Consider the following 19,909-nt stretch of genomic DNA (forward strand, 5'->3'; position numbering starts at 1 on the left):
GCAATGTATAAAATCATGCAGATAAGGGTCTGGAGCTTCAGTTAATGTTCACATCAACCATCAGAATGGGGAAAAATGTGATCTCAGTGATTTCGACCGTGGCATGATTGTTGGTGCCAGATGGGCTGGTTTGATTATTTCTGTAACTGCTGAACCCCTGGGATTTTCACATGCAGCAGTCTATAGAGTGTATAGAGAATGGTGCGAAAAACAAAAAACATCCAGCGAGCGGCAGTTCTGTGGGCAAAAACGGCTTGTTGATGAGGGAGGTCAATGGAGAATGGCCTGACTGGTTCGAGCTGACAGAAAGGCTACGGTAACTCAGATAACCACTCTGTACAATTGTAGTGAGCAGAATAGCATCTCAGAATGCAAAACACGTTGAACCTTGAGGCGGATGGGCTACAACAGTAGAAGACCACATCGGGTTCAAAAGCTGAGGCTGCAGTGGGCCTACCATCTGCATGTTGCAGCAGAAATCGAGACTCGTCAGACCAGGCAATGTTTATCCAATCGTCTACCATCCAGTTTTGGTGAGCCTGTGCCCACTACAGCCTCAGTTTCCTGTCCTTAGCTGACAGTGGTGGTACCCGGAGGGGTCTTCTGCTGCTGTAGCCTATCCGCCTCAAAGTTTGATATGTTGTATGTTCAGAAATGCTTTTCTGCATAGCACTGTTGTAACGTGTATGTATTTGGGTTACTGTCATCTTCCTGTCAGCTTGGAACAGTCTGGCCATTCTCTGTTGACCTCTCTCATCAACAAGGCATTTCCGTCCACAGAACTGCAACTCACTGGATGTTTTTTTGTTTTTCGCACAATTCTCTATACACTCTAGAGACTGTTGCACATGAAAATCTCAGGGGTTCAGCAGATACAGAAATACTCAAACTAGCTCATCTGGCACTAACAATCATGCCACGGCCGAAATCCCTGAGATCACATTTTTTCCCCATTCTGATGGTTGATGTGAACATTAACTGAAGCTCCTGACCCATATCTGTGTGATTTTAAACATTACAATGCTGCCACACGATTGGCTGATTAGATAATCGCATGAATAAGTAGGTGCACAGGTGTACCTAATAAAGTGGTCGTGAGTGTAGTTTGATCATGATATGTATACTTGGAGTTTTGACTAGAGTATGTTTACCTGTATTTTCATTATGAAGTGTATACTTATAATTTGATCTTTTTTATTATTATTTTTACCTGTAAGGCGATGAAGACAGTGCTGACATGAATGGCAAAAAACAGAACAGCAATTACAACACACACAATCACATCTGACTGCAGTCTCTCGTTCTGTAACAAAAAAAGAGAGCGACAGAGTTGCATCATTTAAGACAGAAAAGTCCACATGTGTCTACTTGTCTATAGTGTGTGTGCTGTTAAGTGATTGCTTCAAAACCGAAGTATACTTTGAGCTTTAGTCTACATTTGTGAGGAAATTGCTTGAGATCTGTGTGTGTTTTACTCACCACAGAGTTGAGTAGTTTCTCAGGCAAAGGATCCTGCACTTCAGACAAGGGATCCTCTGGATTTTTCTCTTTCACTTTAGGCAAGACCTTTGACTGCACTAAAGAACTACACACACAAACAGGGGAAAACACACACATTAAAACATTCAAAATACATACTAACCACTGTGCAGTCAAACAATGAAAGGTTCTCAAACATCAAATCAGGAGGGATTCATCATCTCATTCAACTCATCAGAGAAACTAAATATTTAAGCATCTCATCTCAACATACTGAGAGCAAATATATTACAATAACAATCTGTTAAAAGCACAAACCCACACACACATGCAGAGAGCCTTACATGAGCACAGAAGGGTCACTGCTCTGTCGGCTGAGATGGTACGAAACGGCAACCAACAGCCCACAAAACACTGAGAAAAGCACAGGAATGTGCTGAGTATCCCACGAGTCCTGAAACCATTGCACACAAACCATTGAGAGAAATGCTATATTCACTGTGTTTAAAACAGAAAAAAATCAGGATGCTAGAAGTACAACTGAAATCCAGAGAGAATTTAATAGTAATGGAGAAAAAATAGGAATAGAGGGATGTATCACCTTTAGGGCTCCATAGCAGAATCCATACAGCATCGCTACAGTGACAACGCTGCGCAGAACACTATAGAGAGCTGAGAGCAGACTGGTGCATGCTGGGAATAAACACAGACAATACAATGACTCTCTAAAATACCAGATCTCATTACAAACAGAGAACACAGATTCATAGTTTCATAAAAAACAAAATTATACACTTTTTGGAGAGTTATTTGGAAATAAAGACAAGGTAATGTCATGACTGTGAGCCTTGTATTGCTATATCATGCCTGTTAATGTGTGTGTGTGTGTGTGTGTGCATGTGAGTGTATATTTATGTCAATTAGGGATGGGAATGTGATTCTGATTGTGAATTCTTTACATCCATGCAGACACTATTTGTGAGTCTATTTTCCCCCCCAGGCCTAATGTAAATGTGTGCATGTGTATGTGTACATCTTTTACCATTTCCTCCAAAGACGTGAATGTCAAGTTGCTCAACAAGGTACATGACGAAGGTGTTAATCTGAGGAAGCAGCCCAATGAAGAAGATGATTGGGAAGCACAGTGTGAAAACTGGAGAGAGAGATAGATTGTAAAGCTTGACTAGTTTACTCCCATCTCATCAGCAGGATTTTTTCTGTGCTCAGCTCTGGAATGACTTTTCACTTTCAAAGGAATGCTGAAATAAACCTTACAGTATGCAGATTGCAATAAAGGAGCAAACAAAAAAATGCTACATATATGCGTCCCTCCTGTGTGTCAGTGCTCACCAATGAGGAGATCTCGCGCCTGTGACAGCAGGACAGAGCTGGTGAGAGCAAATCCATACAAAGACACTGAACTGGAGTGGCTGTTTACACTCCCATAATGCAACAGCCAGATCAGCCCACAACATAGACAGAAATAAACAGGCCTGCTGTAGGCGATGATGCGGTTATGACCCTACACACACACAATTGAGAGAGAGAGACAGAGAGAGAGAACCACTGAATCTCTGATTTAAAACCTACATTTGTCATTTATGTTTCCTTTAAACGGTATGTTTGTTTAGGCTAAAGGTAATGGAATTTGAATGTGTTTGCTACTCACATGTCGAGGAGACGAAGAGTCTGGTTGGACACTCTGAGTGAGGGCGAGAAAGATAAATTTTCACTTTAAAGGTCAGTCTGTATTTAAACTGTCACATTTTGTGTGCCACTAACATCACCAATGGAATTGCAAAAATAATGACTTTTATTGGTTGGACAAACAGACAGTCCTGTCCCAAATTCATGTCATTGATTGAGTCAATGTTGGTATGCTAGGCTCAAAAAAGAGCAATGTTTTGATAGCTTCCCAGAGCTAGTGTTTACACTTGAGGCACTTCTCATGTTACTCTATTATATGTCTACCCAGTATGTATTGTTGTCGTTGTAGTATTCCGCATTTGTAAGTCACTTTGGATAAAAGCATCCGGTAAATTACTAAATGTGTGTGTGTGTGTGTGTGTGTTTACCTTCAGTAATGAGTACTGGCAGCTAGCGATAACGAGGCAGAACTGAAAGACCCAAATGTCAGTAAAGAACCCATGAACTAGCAGCACAGAACCCAGGAATGCCACGAGAACCGCCAGAGCCACAGAGAGCACGTTCTCCAGAACCTCCCGGTTCCTAATAAACATATGCTGAATTATACTAAAAAAAAAAAATCAATAACAACAATACAATTTTACCAGTTACTGGCAAAAATTATAATGGCCACCAATATACAGTATGTGTGTACCTGTCGAAGAGGGCCAGTAGTGTGAGTCTATCAAAGTGCAGCCCAATCCACAGGTACGGAAGCAGCCAGAAGCGGTAGTACTGCTTGGCTTTGTGTGTGTGCGAGTGTGTGTGATTGTGTGCAGAGTCCTGCGTGCAGTGTGGCGCTTCCTGCAGGTCAGGACTGCCGTCCACATCATGCTGTTCCAACAGCTCTGGATCTATAGACAGCAGCCGATTCAGACGTATCTGATGAAATGAGAACTGATCCAGGGTGAGTTTACACACATACACACACTGAGCTCATTGTCTGCTGCTCTAAACACAAGCTTCATTGTGAGTGATACATAATCTCATACAGTGTTCACTATGTCTCTACAAATACGCACACGCACGCGCATGCACGCACAAAGGTTATTCTCTCAGAGTATGCTAATGAATTGAGTGTTTGCAAAAAGAAAACAGTGTGTGCGTTATGTAGTACTCACCAGGTCATGAGGGTAAAAGCGAACTGAGGTAGAACTGGAGAGGTGTGAGTCTGTTTCCCTGCAGAGAGACAGAAACAGAGAAAGAAAATGTGTTGAAATGTGTTGAATTGCTGTATGTTATATTCATTACTGTTTTAAATGTGCAGATTGTTACTGAACCATTATTTTTCATTGTTATTTCATCTTATTTGTTTTTTTGGGGGATTTTTCCCCTTTTTTCACCCAATTTGGAATGCCCAATTCCCAATGCGCTTTTAAGTCCTCACGGTCGTGTAGTGATTCGCCTCAATCCGGGTGGCGGAGGACGAATCCCAGTTGCCTCCGCGTCTGAGACCGTCAACCGGCGCATCTTATCATGTGGTTTGTTGAGCGCGTAGCCACAGAGACATAGCGCGTGTGGAGGCATCACGCCATCCACTGCGGCATCCACGCTCAACTCACCACGCGCCCCACCGAAAACGAACCACATTATAGCGACCACGAGGAGGTTACCCCATGTTACTCTACCCTCCCTAGCAACCGGGCCAATTTGGTTGCTTAGGAGACCTGGCTGGAGTCACTCAGCACGCCCTGGGATTCGAACTAGCGAACTCCAGGGGTGGTAGCCAGCGTCTTTTACCACTGAGCTACCCAGACCCCCTAATCTTTTTTGTTAATACAACTTCTTTCAGTATTCATTTACTGTATATTACATGTTTCATCATATTTCTTATTGTGTGCTGCTAAGCTGCAATAGCTTTGGCAACATAACTGTGCAGTTTTTGTCATTGCAATAAATCACACTAATTGAAAAAAGTGTTCTGTTATTTTTTTATTTATTACTGGGCAGTGTACACATGCACAGATGGACATCTTTAGTCACCGTGCCCAGTCCCGCTGTTTTTAGAACAATGTGTTAAATTCAAACAGTTCAATTTTTAACCCTCAGCTCAGTGGATCAACGTCAGCTTAAAACAAAAAACAAAAATGGACCAATTAAATGAATTTGGGGGCAGGATAAAATGTATGGTATTGTGTATATTAGTAATGGTCTATGGGATTTCTATAAAAACCTATAACCAGAAGCACCTATAAACACTATAACAATGTGTCCAGTGTGCAGTCAGGATTTATTTTAAAAGACAGGGTTTTTGAGTTCTAGTTGTGGATGCATGGTAACTCACCAGAGGTTGTTGGAGGCTCGTCTGGTTGCAGGTTCAAAGTTCACCAGGGACATGTCACATCCTCCGACCTCATAGAGAGGCGGGGTCAGCTTTCCTGAGTCACACAAACACACAGGAGGTCAGGGGTCACAGAAGAAACATCATGTGAGGTCACACTTCTTAAAAACTGAGGTACCTGCTGAAAACACTACAGTTTACAAGTTACCACTAATGCAGAAAAAGTTGAATCATCCATGACAGCTCTTTCACATGTGCAGAACTCTGTAATTCACATGCTTAAAACAAACTTTCACTGTCAGGACAATCACAGTGCACTATAATTACTAGATAAAAAGATAAAATAGACAGCCTGAAACAGATTCAGGGTGAAATGAAAACATGTCCAGTTTAACCCAACATATAAAACAAAGAATAAGAAATTATATTTTGGGTAAAATGAGGCATATTTTGGGACCATTGAGATTTTTATTTTGCATATTTTAGTACAATTAAGCACACGTCTTATTACTATAATATATATGGATGGGGACTTTTTTGGAATTCCTATTATTCTCAATAAAGATTCTAATTACTGTAATACAGTATTTTTACTGTATGTTTTTAATTGTCATAAATATTTCACAATGCAAAAAAAATCTCAATAGACCTTAAATTAGGCCTCAATTTCTTTCTTTTCTCTTGATTTTGGTGTGAAATGACCAGGACATGTTTTTGACAGGTTTCATGAGATTCACCCATTTACTGTTATGGTTAAATTAATCTCTCCTTCAGATTTATGCACTATGTTAGCTCACAAGAACATATACATGTATTTTTTTTTTTTTTTTTTTCAAAAGACAAGATAGATATATAGATAAACAGATGCATTATTGATACTGGGGGGGAAGTCATGTTTCCTGACCGGGAATCCAAGCTTAATCACATCAGTACAAGTTCTGAATCAATACCTTGAGACCACCAAGAAAGAGTTCAATTGACTACCGACCATCACTTACATCAACATACATGCAGCATGTGATTTGAGATCATGATGTCAGCGGTATAACTGAAAACACTGTAACAATTTACAAAGATAAAATCACACACACATGCAAGAAATCCAGCAGACTGATTGGAGGTAAATAAAGATTATTAATTCCATCACATACTCCAACAATCAATGCAAACAGTCAATCGGATGAAAAGATACAGATGCACATTGATTAAATATTGATTCCGAAATTGACAAATTTGCTAATTTAATGAGCAAATGTGATATGAGTAATAGATAGCATGCAGGTGAGATAGACAGCATGCAAGTGTGCCAGACAGCAGGATGATGTTAAAGAAGTGTAATGGACAGCGTGCACGTTTGATGGACACGTGTGACTGATGGCATGCAGGTGTGATCAGTGTGTGCATTAGGGTGCATACCAAATTCATCCTGCAGGCTGGCCACGCCCACAGTGGAGGCCTTATCCGGACAGCCTTCTAGCTGCGCACTTCCATTCCTGACCAGCAGGGAGGCACTAGTGCTCAATACCGTCATCTGAGATGGCGTGCGGGATGGCTGACCTCTGACCTGTGACCCTGAGGCTTGAGATACCTGACTCAGAGCCTCCTGCAGACTGGAGGAGTAGAAATATACATGATTCGAAGAGAATGAGACTAAAGGCAGATAAAAACAGAGCCAGAAACTGGAAGGCAATGCAAGGTCACATTTGATAGAGAAAAAGAGACAGATGGTTGTAGATAGAGGTGAGAGAAGTCTGGAGATGTTGTGAGAGACAAGAGGAAATGTAAAATAAGAGTGTTGCTGAACTGGAAGAGAAGAGGACTAGTATTAAGATTGCACAGCAAGAAAGCAAAAGAGAATTAAAAATGCTTTTGTCGAGGTCTATGTTTGTGCAGAAAAGGGAAAAACAAAGAGTATGTGTGAGTGAGGGGAAATAGATGAGTTGTATCAGTGAACTTTACTGGACAAATTCCTTGGTGAACTGTTGCCCCATTTTTACCAACATGGTGCTAGTGCAACAGCCCGATTTGGCCCTTAAAACCTGCTGGCCTTAAATTAGGAACCAATAATGTCAGAGGCCGGGGGACATAAATTGTCTGTGCCACGTAATGTTTTCAGAACAATAACAACTCAGTCTAGCAAGACTGACAGTCCTGCAAATTTGACAGATGTCCAGTGCTATGCAAAAGTCTTCAGCACATTAGTTTTTACGAAAACATTTGTCTTAAGAAGGTTATTTCCTATCTTTGCTTTAGTGTGTCAATTGGAAAAATACATTTTAGATTTCCAAACATTCCTTTTGCAAACAGAACAAAAGTAGAACAAGGAGCCCTACAGCAGATGGTATAGCCCCCACAGAGCCCAGATCTCAACATCATTGAGTCATTCTGGGATTACATGAAGAGACAGAAGCAATTGAGGCTTTACTTGTTATGGAAACAACTCATGCAAGAATGAAAAAAGGAATTCATTATGGAAAAGGCAACATGCAAGAATGATGGCTTCCTGTCCCATAAGACTGATCAGAAATCAGATTGGACTCATTTGAGGATGGGTTAAAAGTCCTTACAGCAAGACAAAAAGGGTCATCTGTAAACAGTAAGCAAATGAAGTGGGGTTAAAATTGTATGCAATGCCCCACAGAAGTGAGGAAATGACAGTTAAAGGTGTGTAGGTTAGAGAGGAAGCAGGTGAAACATGCTGATTAGAAGAATGATGAGGACATCAGATGCTGTTCCCCAACAGACTGATAGCTCCACTGGCGAGTCGTACCTGAGTGGGGATCCGATAAGAGAGGCAGGGGGCTCAGAGTTACTTCCTGCATTGTGCCGTCTACGCACTGCTTGTCGACGGAACGTACTACGTTCTCTGCGAAATGTGACGGTGTCGTCATTCCCTGGGGCTGCCGTAAGGAGAGAGAGGCCCATCATGAGGAAAGCCAACAAAAATAAGTTTTCACTGAACTAGTAACATGCAATGTGTTCCTGTACCTCAACTGGTAGAGCATGGTGCTAGCAACGCCAAGATCATGAGATCATTCCCAGGTAGCACAACTACTGATAAAATGCATAGCTTAAACACTGTATGTCGCTTTGGACAAACATGTCTGCCAAAATGCACAAATGCAATGCACCACCAGTTTAGTAACAGAATTCATACCAATTAGCCTTATTACAAATGCAAAGAGCCTGAAATTTATTTGGCTAAGGAGGCAGAACACAGTAGCTTGGAAGTCATCTCTGATTGGTCGGATAAACGCTCCAATATCATGTGTTCAAAGGTCCATGATATTAAATAAATGGTGAAAAAAAATAGCGACCAAGGGAGAAAGAGGTGGAACGCTAACAATTCAGCAAACTATACAGGAGAGAAAAGCAGCATTGTTTTTTTTTTTTTTTTTGTCTTGTGAATGAAAAAACAATTATTATATTTGAATGAGGCTCAACAGGGAATTACTGTAGAATCTGTAGAATGAACAATGAACACCTTTATACCAATTGGATTGTTTTGTTTTTACCAAGAATCAATTCTTGAGATATGGGGAAAATGCCTTTACTAGGGCTGGTTACTGATATAGATTTCCTGATTCAATTCCATTCTGATTCAAAGGCCCTCAATTCCTTTCGATTCCGATTCATACGGGTATATTTCAGTTTTAATGCCCATTTTGCTTACATAAGAAAAGAAATTCTCTCAGCTACATATTTTGTTACATGTTTATTGTTTACATGCATAATTCAAACTACCTACAAAGTATATACAATGATTTGTAGAACACGTCCTAAAACCCGGTACTGTCTCTTTAAGAATACTGGCAGGTCAGTGAGCATCTCCGTGTTTTGGCTGAGCAAACATTAACGAAAAAAGGAGTTGAATAGCTTATTTACTGCATCGTGCAATGCGTGATTAGAATTAAATGTTTATTTTTTGTAGTTTTTGATCTACAGCAGTCAGTAAAGAACAGAAAACGTATTAAAAAGAGACATTATTCAATGAAAAATGGATTGTGTGGCTCTCATTTTGGACACACAATACACGGAACAAGTAAAACCAAACCTTAATTCTCAATACGCCATTGATGAAACAGCGAATCAGACATGCGCATCGATGGCTTTTCTGTCGTCTGTTCTTAAAAATATAATAAAGTGTGCTTCTTCAAGTATGTGTCTAACAGCATTTCTTGTCATGTGTCATTCCACCACAGTAGATGAGCAAAATTACCGGCCACTGCGCATGAAACTTGCAGGTGCTAATTTTAAAACTTGGGCTGCTATTTAATATATTTGCCGAATTCCCAGCTCCATGGTTTTGTCATTTACTGGTATTGTCGATCATCATCTGTCAGTGAGCGTCGATATTGGCATCGGGACATTTGTCAGATATTGTCGATATCCGAGAAAATCATACTATCGTCCAGCCCTAATGCACATACACTGATCAGCCTCAACATTAAAACAACCTGCCACAAGGTCCCCCTTGTGCCGCCAAAAGAGCTTCAACCCGCATCACAGAATAGCATTCTGAGATGTTATTCTTCTCACCACAATTGTACAGAGCGGTTATCTGAGTTACCGTAGACTTTGTCAGTCTGGCCATTTTCTGTTGACCTCTAATCATGACATTTCCATCTGCAGAACTGCCCCTCACTGGATGTTTTTTGTTTTTGGCACCATTCGGAGTAAATTGTAGAGACTGTTGTGCGTGAACATCCCAGGAGATCAGCAGTTACAGAAATACTCTAACCAGCCCATCTGGCACCAACAATCATCCATGCGATTATCTAATCAGCCAATCGTGTAGCAGCAGTGCATAACATCATGCAGATATGAGTCAGGAGCTTCAGTTAATGTTCACATCCACCATCGGAATGGGGAAAAAATTTGATCTCAGTGATTTGGACCGTGGCATGATTGTTGGTGCCAGATGGGCTGGTATTTTACACAATATTAGGCAGGTAGTATTAATGTTGTGGCTGATCGGTGTATCTTAATATATAATGCAGACTCAATCAAAAAGTCAAATAATAATTACATACATATAAATAAAACCCTCCAAAGTCTTACCAAAAGTGCGGCGAACATAGTAAGCAGGCAAATATGTTGCATAAAAACATATTAGGAGTGACTATTTGCACCCAGGTGTAAATAGCATCTGCCACAGAGTGCAGTTATTTGCACCCCAATAGTCTGGTGGAACCACAGAAATATACAACAAACTAGAGTAGACAATAGGTGTCGTTACAGTGGCATGGGGTGTAAAGATGGCGTGAATGTGTAGTGTCGTCCTAGCGAGCCTGGTTCGATTTCGCTTTTGTCCCACATTTGTCCCATAGTTTTAATGCAGTTAACAATGATTTTGCTACAGTAATATGGTGGTAGTAACTATGAAGAATTTTGTGGTTTCTATAAATGTACTACATTCTACATGTAAAAACACATAAGTTATTGGCTAAACTTGTTAAAAATCCAAGAACACTAATCTTTCTGATCAGGGAGTGTTTAACAACAGAACCTGTCTTACAGTTATAGCTAAAACTCTTAACTGCTGCAGATTTCCTATCAGGTACTTCGTCTTCTAAAGTATTTTTATTTTTTTTTTCAAATTACTGTATTTTGGACTACTATTTCAGTAGAGGCAGAATGCAGTTCTCACACAGGACTTTAACTGCAGCAATGAATTTTGACACTGTTGTGAGCGAGTGGATCTCATGACTCTTTATCGAAAGTAAGACTTTATTACCACAATAAAAAAAAAGTCTAAACAATCTCATGCTGGGTCATGCTGGGCACATAAACCAGTTTTCCAAGACAGAGCAATTTTCTGCTGAGCGATGCGTTTTCCAGGATCAAAACCAAGAAAACACATTACAAAAACACAGACATCAAAAACACACAAACATAGCTTACTTCAGCATCAGCACAAACACTGGAGAAGAGATATCATATACAAAGACCTCTGGGCATCACGCATACACAACTTTGTCTGAACATCACACAACCCTCTGCAAACCACACACTTCTGTGCTTCCAAAAACAGAAACAGAGGGAAAACTGCAGGCTAAGAGAAGCTATTAACTGATTAACTATTTACCCGCAGTTTCATGAACAAACCAGTCAACTAGGCTAAAGTCCAAAATCCAAACCCTAAACACATGCAGACACAGGATGGATCATGTTCCTTCCTGTGAACATGTTATTGAGTTTTTAATACGCATACTCCAGACAACAAGTTCATCATGATTAAAGACTTGACAGGTGTGATGCTCAACAATGAATCTAGTCATTCCCTGTGGGAAACTGAATACCCACCTTTTCTATTGTATTCAGATATACTATTTTCAATGGAAATGAGAAATGGGAAATATATGTGTGTGGAGAGTGTATTAATGAAATCTTTTAACTGCCAAGTTTAAAAATTAATGCAGAATGGCCTGTGTGCCTCCTCTTGCATTTGTGAGTCTTAAAAAAAGTGTCACCTACTCCTATACTGTAAGACTACTAACAAACACACTCTTTTATGGTAAGTCACTCTCACACAAGCAGTAGCACACACACACTAAATACTGAATGGTCTCTGTGGATCATAGAACAGCATAAACCCTGCAGATCTCCCAGACAGATTCAACAGGCTGTCAGAGTAATATTTCAGGAACGCTGCAGGGGTTCCTTGGTCACAGCTGCACCAGCCAAACAAATTGGATAAACATCTCCTTGCTTCTGAACAACGAGGTAGGCAGCTTGTTATCTAATTGGCTGCACGGTGCACACTGTGCCGCAATACATCTGTGTCTATCTGAGCCCTGACTTGCCGAGACCTTAAAGGGATAGTTCATCCAAAAATTTCAATTCTGTCATCTCTTACACTTACTCAACTTGTTTCAAACCTGTATGACTTTCTTTCTTCTGTGGAACCCAAAAGGAGATGTTAGGCAGAATGTCACTGAAATAAGATGCAATGAAAGTTAATGGTGACTGTGCTAACATTCTGACAAACAACTCTTCTGTTCCACAGAAGAAAGAAATTCATAAGGGTTTGGAACAAAATGAGGGTGAGTAAATGACTTTTGGGTGAACTATTTCTTTAAATAGATTGCACTTCAGACAAGGGATGTTCGAAACTATTCGACTAAAAGGTACAGATGCTGCTAGTTTGGCTTTATATTTTTTGCAAAGGATGCGCTTAAATACTTAAGTCATGTTAATGTTACTTTTTAAAGGAATAGTTCACCCAAAAATCAAAAATGAATAGTTCACCTTCAGGCCATCCAAGATGTATCTGAGTTTCTTTCTTCACTCAGCGTCACGTGGAGGAGTCAGGAAGCGCGTCATTGTTTACATTGTTTTTGTTATTATTGTTATTTGGAAATAATTTTTTATTTTATTTTATATTGTTTTGAAATTGTTTTGGTCTGTTTTGGTCTGTGAACGGCACAAGTTTCTCTTGTAAATAATGACTCCTTCCTGACTCCTCCTCCACGTGACACGTGACCTTACCAACGAGCTTACGTCATCCCTCTCATGAGCGCACATCAGAGATGTACGGAAGCGAACATTTGTAGTTAAAAAGTATATAAGTATTGTTTTGTTTCTAAAAATAATCAACCGTTTGCGTTCAGAAGAAATTTATTTGTCGACTGGAGTCCTGTGGATTATTTTGATGCACCCTAAATATGCATTTTGGACCATTAAAAAATGGAGTACATTCACTTGCATTGTTTAGAGGAGGAGGCCTGAAATGAAATCCTAAAAGTCTTAAATTCTGTTTTGATGAAGCAAGATACATCTTGGATGGCCTGAGGGTGAGTAAATTATCAGCACATTTTCATTTTTGGGTGAACGATTACTTTAAGTATAATTATTGATACAGTTATTAAAAAAAGAGGATATCTGGAGCAGATGGCCGTGCCAACTGCTTAACTGGTTAAACTATCTTTTATTCTGTGAGCACGTCATGTTTAGAACAATACATCAGGTTTATTGTACATTTCTTACAGTCCTTTTTTTATCTTATATTTGGCTTACCTGTTTATTATTGTCAACGATGTTCTGACTGTTTTAATATGTTAAACAGAGACTATTTAGCACAGATGAGCCATTTATATTTAAATGAATAGGAGAAATTGGAATGCCCAACCAAGGAGCTCGAAGCACCCAACGGTCAAAGGATGTAGAAAGGAAGTCTTGCCTTACAGGTAAAAGAGTCAGTCATCTTTTAGTTACAGACATCTGCTGTCAATCAACACGAGAATGCGCATTAGCTATACAGCGTAATATGAGGTAAAGAAGCACAGTTTATGATACCAGTGTTGTCAAATTTTACTGCCGATTTGAAATATGTAACTTTGACCAACCGTTTTGGAGATTTCTGTCTTTTCCCATTCAAGTAGAGAGCTGCACTGTCATGATGGGAAATAGCTTCCCAGGAGCGTTCCAAAGATGGACTGACTTGCTAAAAAGACTTTGATGTTAAGTAACTTTTACTTGGTGAATTCCGTTTAGAACAGGCTATTAGGATTGCTCTATTGGTCTTGCACTATTGAATTGTTTCAATAAATATGCCTGTTTTAGCTAACGTTGATTCAGTGAACGTGTGTCATGTTCTATATCTAATGTACAATGATCATAATGCAAGGCAAGCACATCGCAGATACATGCCCCTTTTCAGCAGAATTTAGTTTCGAATTTGGCTGTTGGAATAGTTTCAGTATTTAAGTTAATGCATCAAATAAACACAGAATGTTTTTTTAGAGTTTGCTGAGGGTTTCTTACTTTTTAGACTAGTCGATTCCAAAATTTACATTTAAACATCAGTGAAATTAGTCGTTCCGCACATCCCTTTTACAGACGGATTTCACCATTAGATCACTATATAATAATCTCATGGATCTTAATGAATAAGTGCATGTATAAGCTCTAATAGTAATGGGAATAGTGTATTTGTGTCTGCTCACCCCGTGATCCTGTCACTGTGTCTTGCGTGTGACTGAGGGAGATAGGGCAGGGCAGACTGTTTCTGGATCGGGTCACTGACTCAAGTTGAGAGGCCCTTCCCAGCAGGGATGCCGCATCCAGTACCTCCCCCTCTTTTGCCTCCAAGTCAGACTTGGAGGTTGTGAGGGGTCTGGAACTTGCTGGTGCACCCAAGTGATGTGGGTCATTAAGGCAGACAGTAGTGCCGCTGTCCAGGCTCAGGACCCGGGCATGTGTTTTGGCACTGCCTATACTCGGAGTGCGACGCGAAGCTCTGCGTTTGCCCTTCTCTCTTTCTTTCTCCTTGTCCTTCTGACTGTGGGTTTGCACACTGAGCATTTTGGCCCTTAGGGGGCCACGGCGATCCTCGGGGGAGGGGCAGGAGTGAGGCGTGCTGGATGAAGAGTCTGTACTGAGCTGGTGGGTGGAGTGTAGGCTGGAGGCACAACTAAGTTCACTCTGATCGCTGGAGTCTTCTTCTCCTTTCATGAATACTGCCGAGCGAGGCTTTGCCATGCCTCGCCTGCAAACGTAGTCCCGGTGCCTGCTGGCATCAAAACTGCTTGCACGCTGCTTATCGTTTCGTCGACGACCAGCGCGGCAAGTGCCAGATGAAGAGGCAGCCCGGTGAACACCATTGCCCGTTTTGGGGTGGACTTTCTTAGGCTCCGCCTCCTGGTGCTTGTGGCCATGGTCAGTAGAAACATCTATGCAAGTCCTTGACCCTGCCTCCAGATTGCCCTCTCCGAGCTGGCACTCTGAGATTGAGAGGTTAGGGGTATCACTGGTGGGCAGTTTGGTAGCAAGTTCATTGGCGTGGGGGTTTTTATTAGCCTCCCCCGAGGCCACATTAGAGGATCGAGGATCACTGTGTCCTGCAGTCACCTTCTCATCCCCAGACAGTGACAGCAGACTCTCTACATGTGTGGAGCTGGTCTGCTCACTGTGCAGGCTGCTCAGGGTGCTGTTGGTATCCCGTTCCGTCCCACTGCAGTAGCTCTCAGTGGAGCCGCTACTACGAGTGCTTAAACTCCGCAAACTTTCGGCACTTCGTCCCCCTGTTCTCTCCCGACCCCCCGCACCACCTGAAACACCCCCCTGAACACCCTCCAATTGGTACAGCCCAGATCCCCCTTCTCCGGCACACTCCCCTTCCCCCGTCTCCCGGGAGACAGACCGTGATATCCTGCGGCACTCTTTCAGATGATGTCTGTGACATTCTGTTCCTGAAGTGCTAGGTGTTCCAGAATATGGCTGCTCAGAGCTCTCTGGCGCCCTCTGTGACCTGGAGGCCTCCATTTCGCATACAGTGTCTAGTCCTCCCCGGCGGGGAGGAGGATACAGGCTAAACTCTGGCAGAGAAGGATCTGGAAAAGCAGATCCCGCAGAGCTTGACGTGCGGGGCAATCCGCGAGGACGAGATGACTCTTTTCGGAAGGATTGTGAGTGGGTGGAAAGATGGGCAGTAATTTCTGTATCACAAGAGGTCAGTGATTGGCTGAAAGGGTGGGGAGTGGAGCCATAGAGGTCCTGAGCCAAAGAGGTTGAGGGCTGCATAGAGGCGAAAGAGTCATTAGAGACGAGGCAGAACATCTTTGGGTCTGACATCAAGTCTAAAGAGGGAAAGAAAAACACAACAGACTGAATAATATTTAGTCTACGACTCGGTTCGACAATTAAAGGTGAAAGTGTGTGATTTATAAAAAATTAAAAAAAAACTTATTAAAGACTTAAGACTTATTAAACAGTTTTCTCCAACCACTCCCCTGTCTGCCATTGGTCAAACAAACAAAAAGTCCACACCAAAAGTCATACCACTGGTTGAGCTAACGCTTCCGTGCCAACCTGATTGGGACACCCTACCAACAAAGCAATTTTAGAGCCACAGTATTTACACTTTGCAGGGAAATCAGCCTATGAATTGCTTACTTATACTTGTCTGTCAAGTATTAAGCAGGAACAGAAGCTATTTTAACATAGAAAAAATTACTCACTACCCCTTTGGAGGGAGAAAGTGAGCATTTCTTATTTCTTCTAGAATAAAAACATGCAGTTTCCCGAGCCCTGACTCATTGTAACGAGCTGATGTATTCATCTGGCAAACTCTTTTAGAACTACATTACTGAGACTCCATTCACACCACACTCCATCCATCTTTCACAAAAACACATTGTCCATAAGCCCCTTGTGCTTTAGAAAGTCTGAGCCCAGAGTGTAATGCTGCTAGGGTTGCTCCGATTCTTAAAATTTTGGCTTCAGTACGATACCAGGCCTGGTACCTCCATACTAAATCAATACTATAATCAACAAATAAAAAGCCTCAGATTTTTTATGAAATTACACAGAAAATTACTTGATTAAAAGAACTGCTTAAAGTCTTACAGATTCAAATTATGCATTTTCCATTAAAAATTTTCTGGATTCCATGTTAAATGTTTTAATTAAATGTTATGATCAAATGGTGTTTAATCAAATTGATACAGTTTTAATCAACTAAAAATATCATTATTATTATTATTATTATTTTATTTTTCCCCAAAAAAAGTTGCAATCTTATTTTTGGTAAAATAAAATGCTGCATAACAGAGCTTTACAGTATTAATGAAAACATTAATGAAAAAAAATCTGATTACCTGTGGCAAAAGGCTGCTTGCGTTTGTGATACTGCTTACAGATAATAATAATAATATTATTACAACCATTTAATATTACATAATTGTTATTATTACTGCTACTTTTTGAATATTAAATTTATATACAGTAGTTATATTTTTCTGTCTTCAATTTCACGCATCCAGTTGAATAGAGCGTTCATGTTAGGTTTAACGCTGCTTCAGCGATCCAGTTCTATATATCACTCACAGAAAATATACTGGATCACAATATTTCAGTTAGAGAGACACCACAGAGAGAACTGACATACTGTATACTACCCATTTTAATGATAGAGAGAGCTTTCAGCTTTATATTAAAGGCTTTGTACTTTTATGAAACATTTTCCAGTTGAACAAAACCACAGAGAGAGGAACAAGGGTTTTACTTCTGCTAAGAACACACAGACTTATGCAATGCACCTTGGTTAAGTTCCTGTGAACCAGTTCATAGTAAAAGAGCCAAATCCACATTATCATTCTCTCTCACGGTCTCATGAAGAGCCGGGTGCTTGTAATCCCACCTTGGTGATGTTTCAATACATCTTCTATTTGTGGAGCTGTGGTGTGCTGACTTTTATCTTCTGAAGCTGCTTCCCCCTTTTTTGTTTGAACACCTACACAGGTGTTTTTTGCCATTGGATGTGTGTGCTTTTGCTAACTGTTTCGCAAACAATATTTCTCATACTGTTTCTTGATGTTGATATTTCTTAAAGGTGAAGTGTGTAATTTCTGTTCCAGCAGCGTCACCAAACAGAACTGCAATCTGTTGTTTGAGTTTAATTAGACTGGACATAACAATACTGACTCAACCAATGGCATGAGTTTAGGGCTGTGTGAATGAGTTTAGAAGATCTGTGTGAATGTATCAAGTGAAAAACAGGATAAGTGTATGAAACTTTGTTGAAGGGAGTCATTATGTTGCTAATTCTTTTTTGTGCCAACAGAACAGGCAGAAACTACATTTATACCCAAAGTATTGCTATCCATAAGTGTCTGTCTGAATTTATATTGTGTTAAAAGAGTTTTGTTTTGGGAGAATGTTTAAGTTAGATTAATACTGAACTTTCTATAGACTAATTTGCATTACATTATACTCTATGATTGTGTTCATTTAGATTTACACCTTGGTCCTGACTGCAACTCTGAGCCAAACTCAAGCTGATGTCATCGGGAATCTTTCCAACACACGCTCCTGCAAAGATACAGAGAGAGAGAGAAAGTGACAGTCAAGTTTTATCACTTATTTATTGACTCATCCTCTAGCTCACTCTCTCTTTCTCACTTAGCATTTCATCTTTATTCAAAGCCATCCCTGACCTGCCCTGTGCCCGCATTACTGCAGGTCTTTTGACATATTGCTGCTGTCTGCAGAAAACCTCTTTTCTCTGATACGGAACACTTCTATTGAAAGCTACAATAAACTTTGTTTACACTTCTGTATCCTCTGAGTTTAAAACTCAAAAAGTCATAAACCTTCCCGTGAACACAAAAGAACACCCTCTGCTTAAAAGGTACTGAGGGTGTGAAACATCTTAGGATAAAATGGAGCACCACCACAGTGCCCAGGCCCTTGAGAGTTCAGCAGGAATATGTGCACTTGTGCAGCCCAGAAGATAACTAATGATATAAGATATATAAGATAACTTAATTTTCTGTTATAGTCCTAAGTATTAATTGATGTTGATTTAATTCTTGGGGTAAGAGGTAATAAATTCTCAATCTTGAGAATTTGTATTAATGAATCAATTCAATTAAAGTATTTGACATAAGAATGAGACACACTTTATGTTTTATATGGTTAGAATAAAATATGCCCTCATAAAGGTAAAAAATGCACCTGAAGATGAAATCCAGGGGGCAAATCTTGCCCATTAATGTAGAAGTTAATTTCTGACACTGATATAGATATAGTTTAAACTTTATTTATGGCCAAATTACAGCTGTCTAAACAACAGACGTATTATGAAACTGACAAATCACTTTACCCTACTTTTACCCCCAAAGATACACACTGCTTTGGGACAGAGACCTTGGAATTGCTGTTAATACGAAGTCCAGCCATCAAAACTGCCTTCAAGAAATAGTTCACCCAAAAATGACCTCAAATTTCATAACAAATTTGGTCAAGTTTGACATTGTGTGTCTACATTCAATTTCATTGTATGGAAAAAGCAGCCAGGACATTCTGCAAAATATATTTTTTCTGCATACTCAAAAGAAAAAATGAATGTCATGCAATTTTAAAACAACATGACAATAGAAACTGACAGAATTTCTAATTTTGAGTAAACAAACCCTTTCAATTTTATTTTATTAGGAAAAAAAACAAAATCAATGTCTCACGTTTGCTTGTGACTGGGCCTCCATGAGCTGTTATCTGTAGGGAGAAAGAGAGAGAGATGAGATTGATAAAATTACTCTCCTGAGTCATTTACATGAGACCATGATGTCTGTAACTTCCAGTCACTGTTACTAATTTAGCTCACATACACAAAAGCACACCTTTGTAATTTAATCACATAACACAACCAATTAGACCTCAATTCCAGCCTGAGTTTCTGCTTAATGACTTCAAAACTGATTCTGATCCAACACACACTCCCCATCTGGGACAAGCAGTACTATAAGCCAGATCATAACACCCCTGGGGCTTCACCACATAACATCAGCTACAGTGAAAGACCAAGATTCTGCCTTTAAACTGACACATACTCTAAACATGGACAACTTCATTCAGCCAACACTAATAATCATGCTAGATTTTATGAATTTGTAGAATCTACATATTACATGCCCACACAAAATATGCACCCACAGGAGCTTCGCAGATATCAGCAGATTT

At 40.2% G+C, this 19,909-nt stretch overlaps 1 protein-coding gene across 3 annotated transcripts in view; it reads right to left on the minus strand.

The window, feature by feature from the left end:
* LOC127413878 (pecanex-like protein 1) overlaps positions 1-19,909 on the minus strand; it is a 42,093-nt gene that overhangs the window by 14,697 nt on the left and 7,487 nt on the right. For 2 of the 3 annotated variants that reach the window (XM_051651418.1, XM_051651417.1), the window contains exons 4-19: positions 19,411-19,444; positions 18,191-18,259; positions 14,395-16,026; positions 8,217-8,346; positions 6,863-7,056; positions 5,450-5,543; positions 4,287-4,344; positions 3,821-4,062; positions 3,555-3,708; positions 3,149-3,181; positions 2,830-3,001; positions 2,522-2,632; positions 2,081-2,172; positions 1,824-1,933; positions 1,480-1,585; positions 1,211-1,303 (exon numbers count right to left, since the gene is read on the minus strand). In XM_051651418.1, coding sequence (XP_051507378.1) covers positions 1,211-1,303; positions 1,480-1,585; positions 1,824-1,933; positions 2,081-2,172; positions 2,522-2,632; positions 2,830-3,001; positions 3,149-3,181; positions 3,555-3,708; positions 3,821-4,062; positions 4,287-4,344; positions 5,450-5,543; positions 6,863-7,056; positions 8,217-8,346; positions 14,395-16,026; positions 18,191-18,259; positions 19,411-19,444 — 3,324 coding nt within the window. The remainder of the gene's footprint in view (positions 1-1,210; positions 1,304-1,479; positions 1,586-1,823; positions 1,934-2,080; positions 2,173-2,521; positions 2,633-2,829; positions 3,002-3,148; positions 3,182-3,554; positions 3,709-3,820; positions 4,063-4,286; positions 4,345-5,449; positions 5,544-6,862; positions 7,057-8,216; positions 8,347-14,394; positions 16,027-18,190; positions 18,260-19,410; positions 19,445-19,909) is intronic. The other variant, XM_051651419.1, reaches the window with a different exon arrangement.

Source organism: Myxocyprinus asiaticus, chromosome 23, assembly GCF_019703515.2.
Source record: "Myxocyprinus asiaticus isolate MX2 ecotype Aquarium Trade chromosome 23, UBuf_Myxa_2, whole genome shotgun sequence".
NCBI lineage: Eukaryota > Metazoa > Chordata > Actinopteri > Cypriniformes > Catostomidae > Myxocyprinus > Myxocyprinus asiaticus.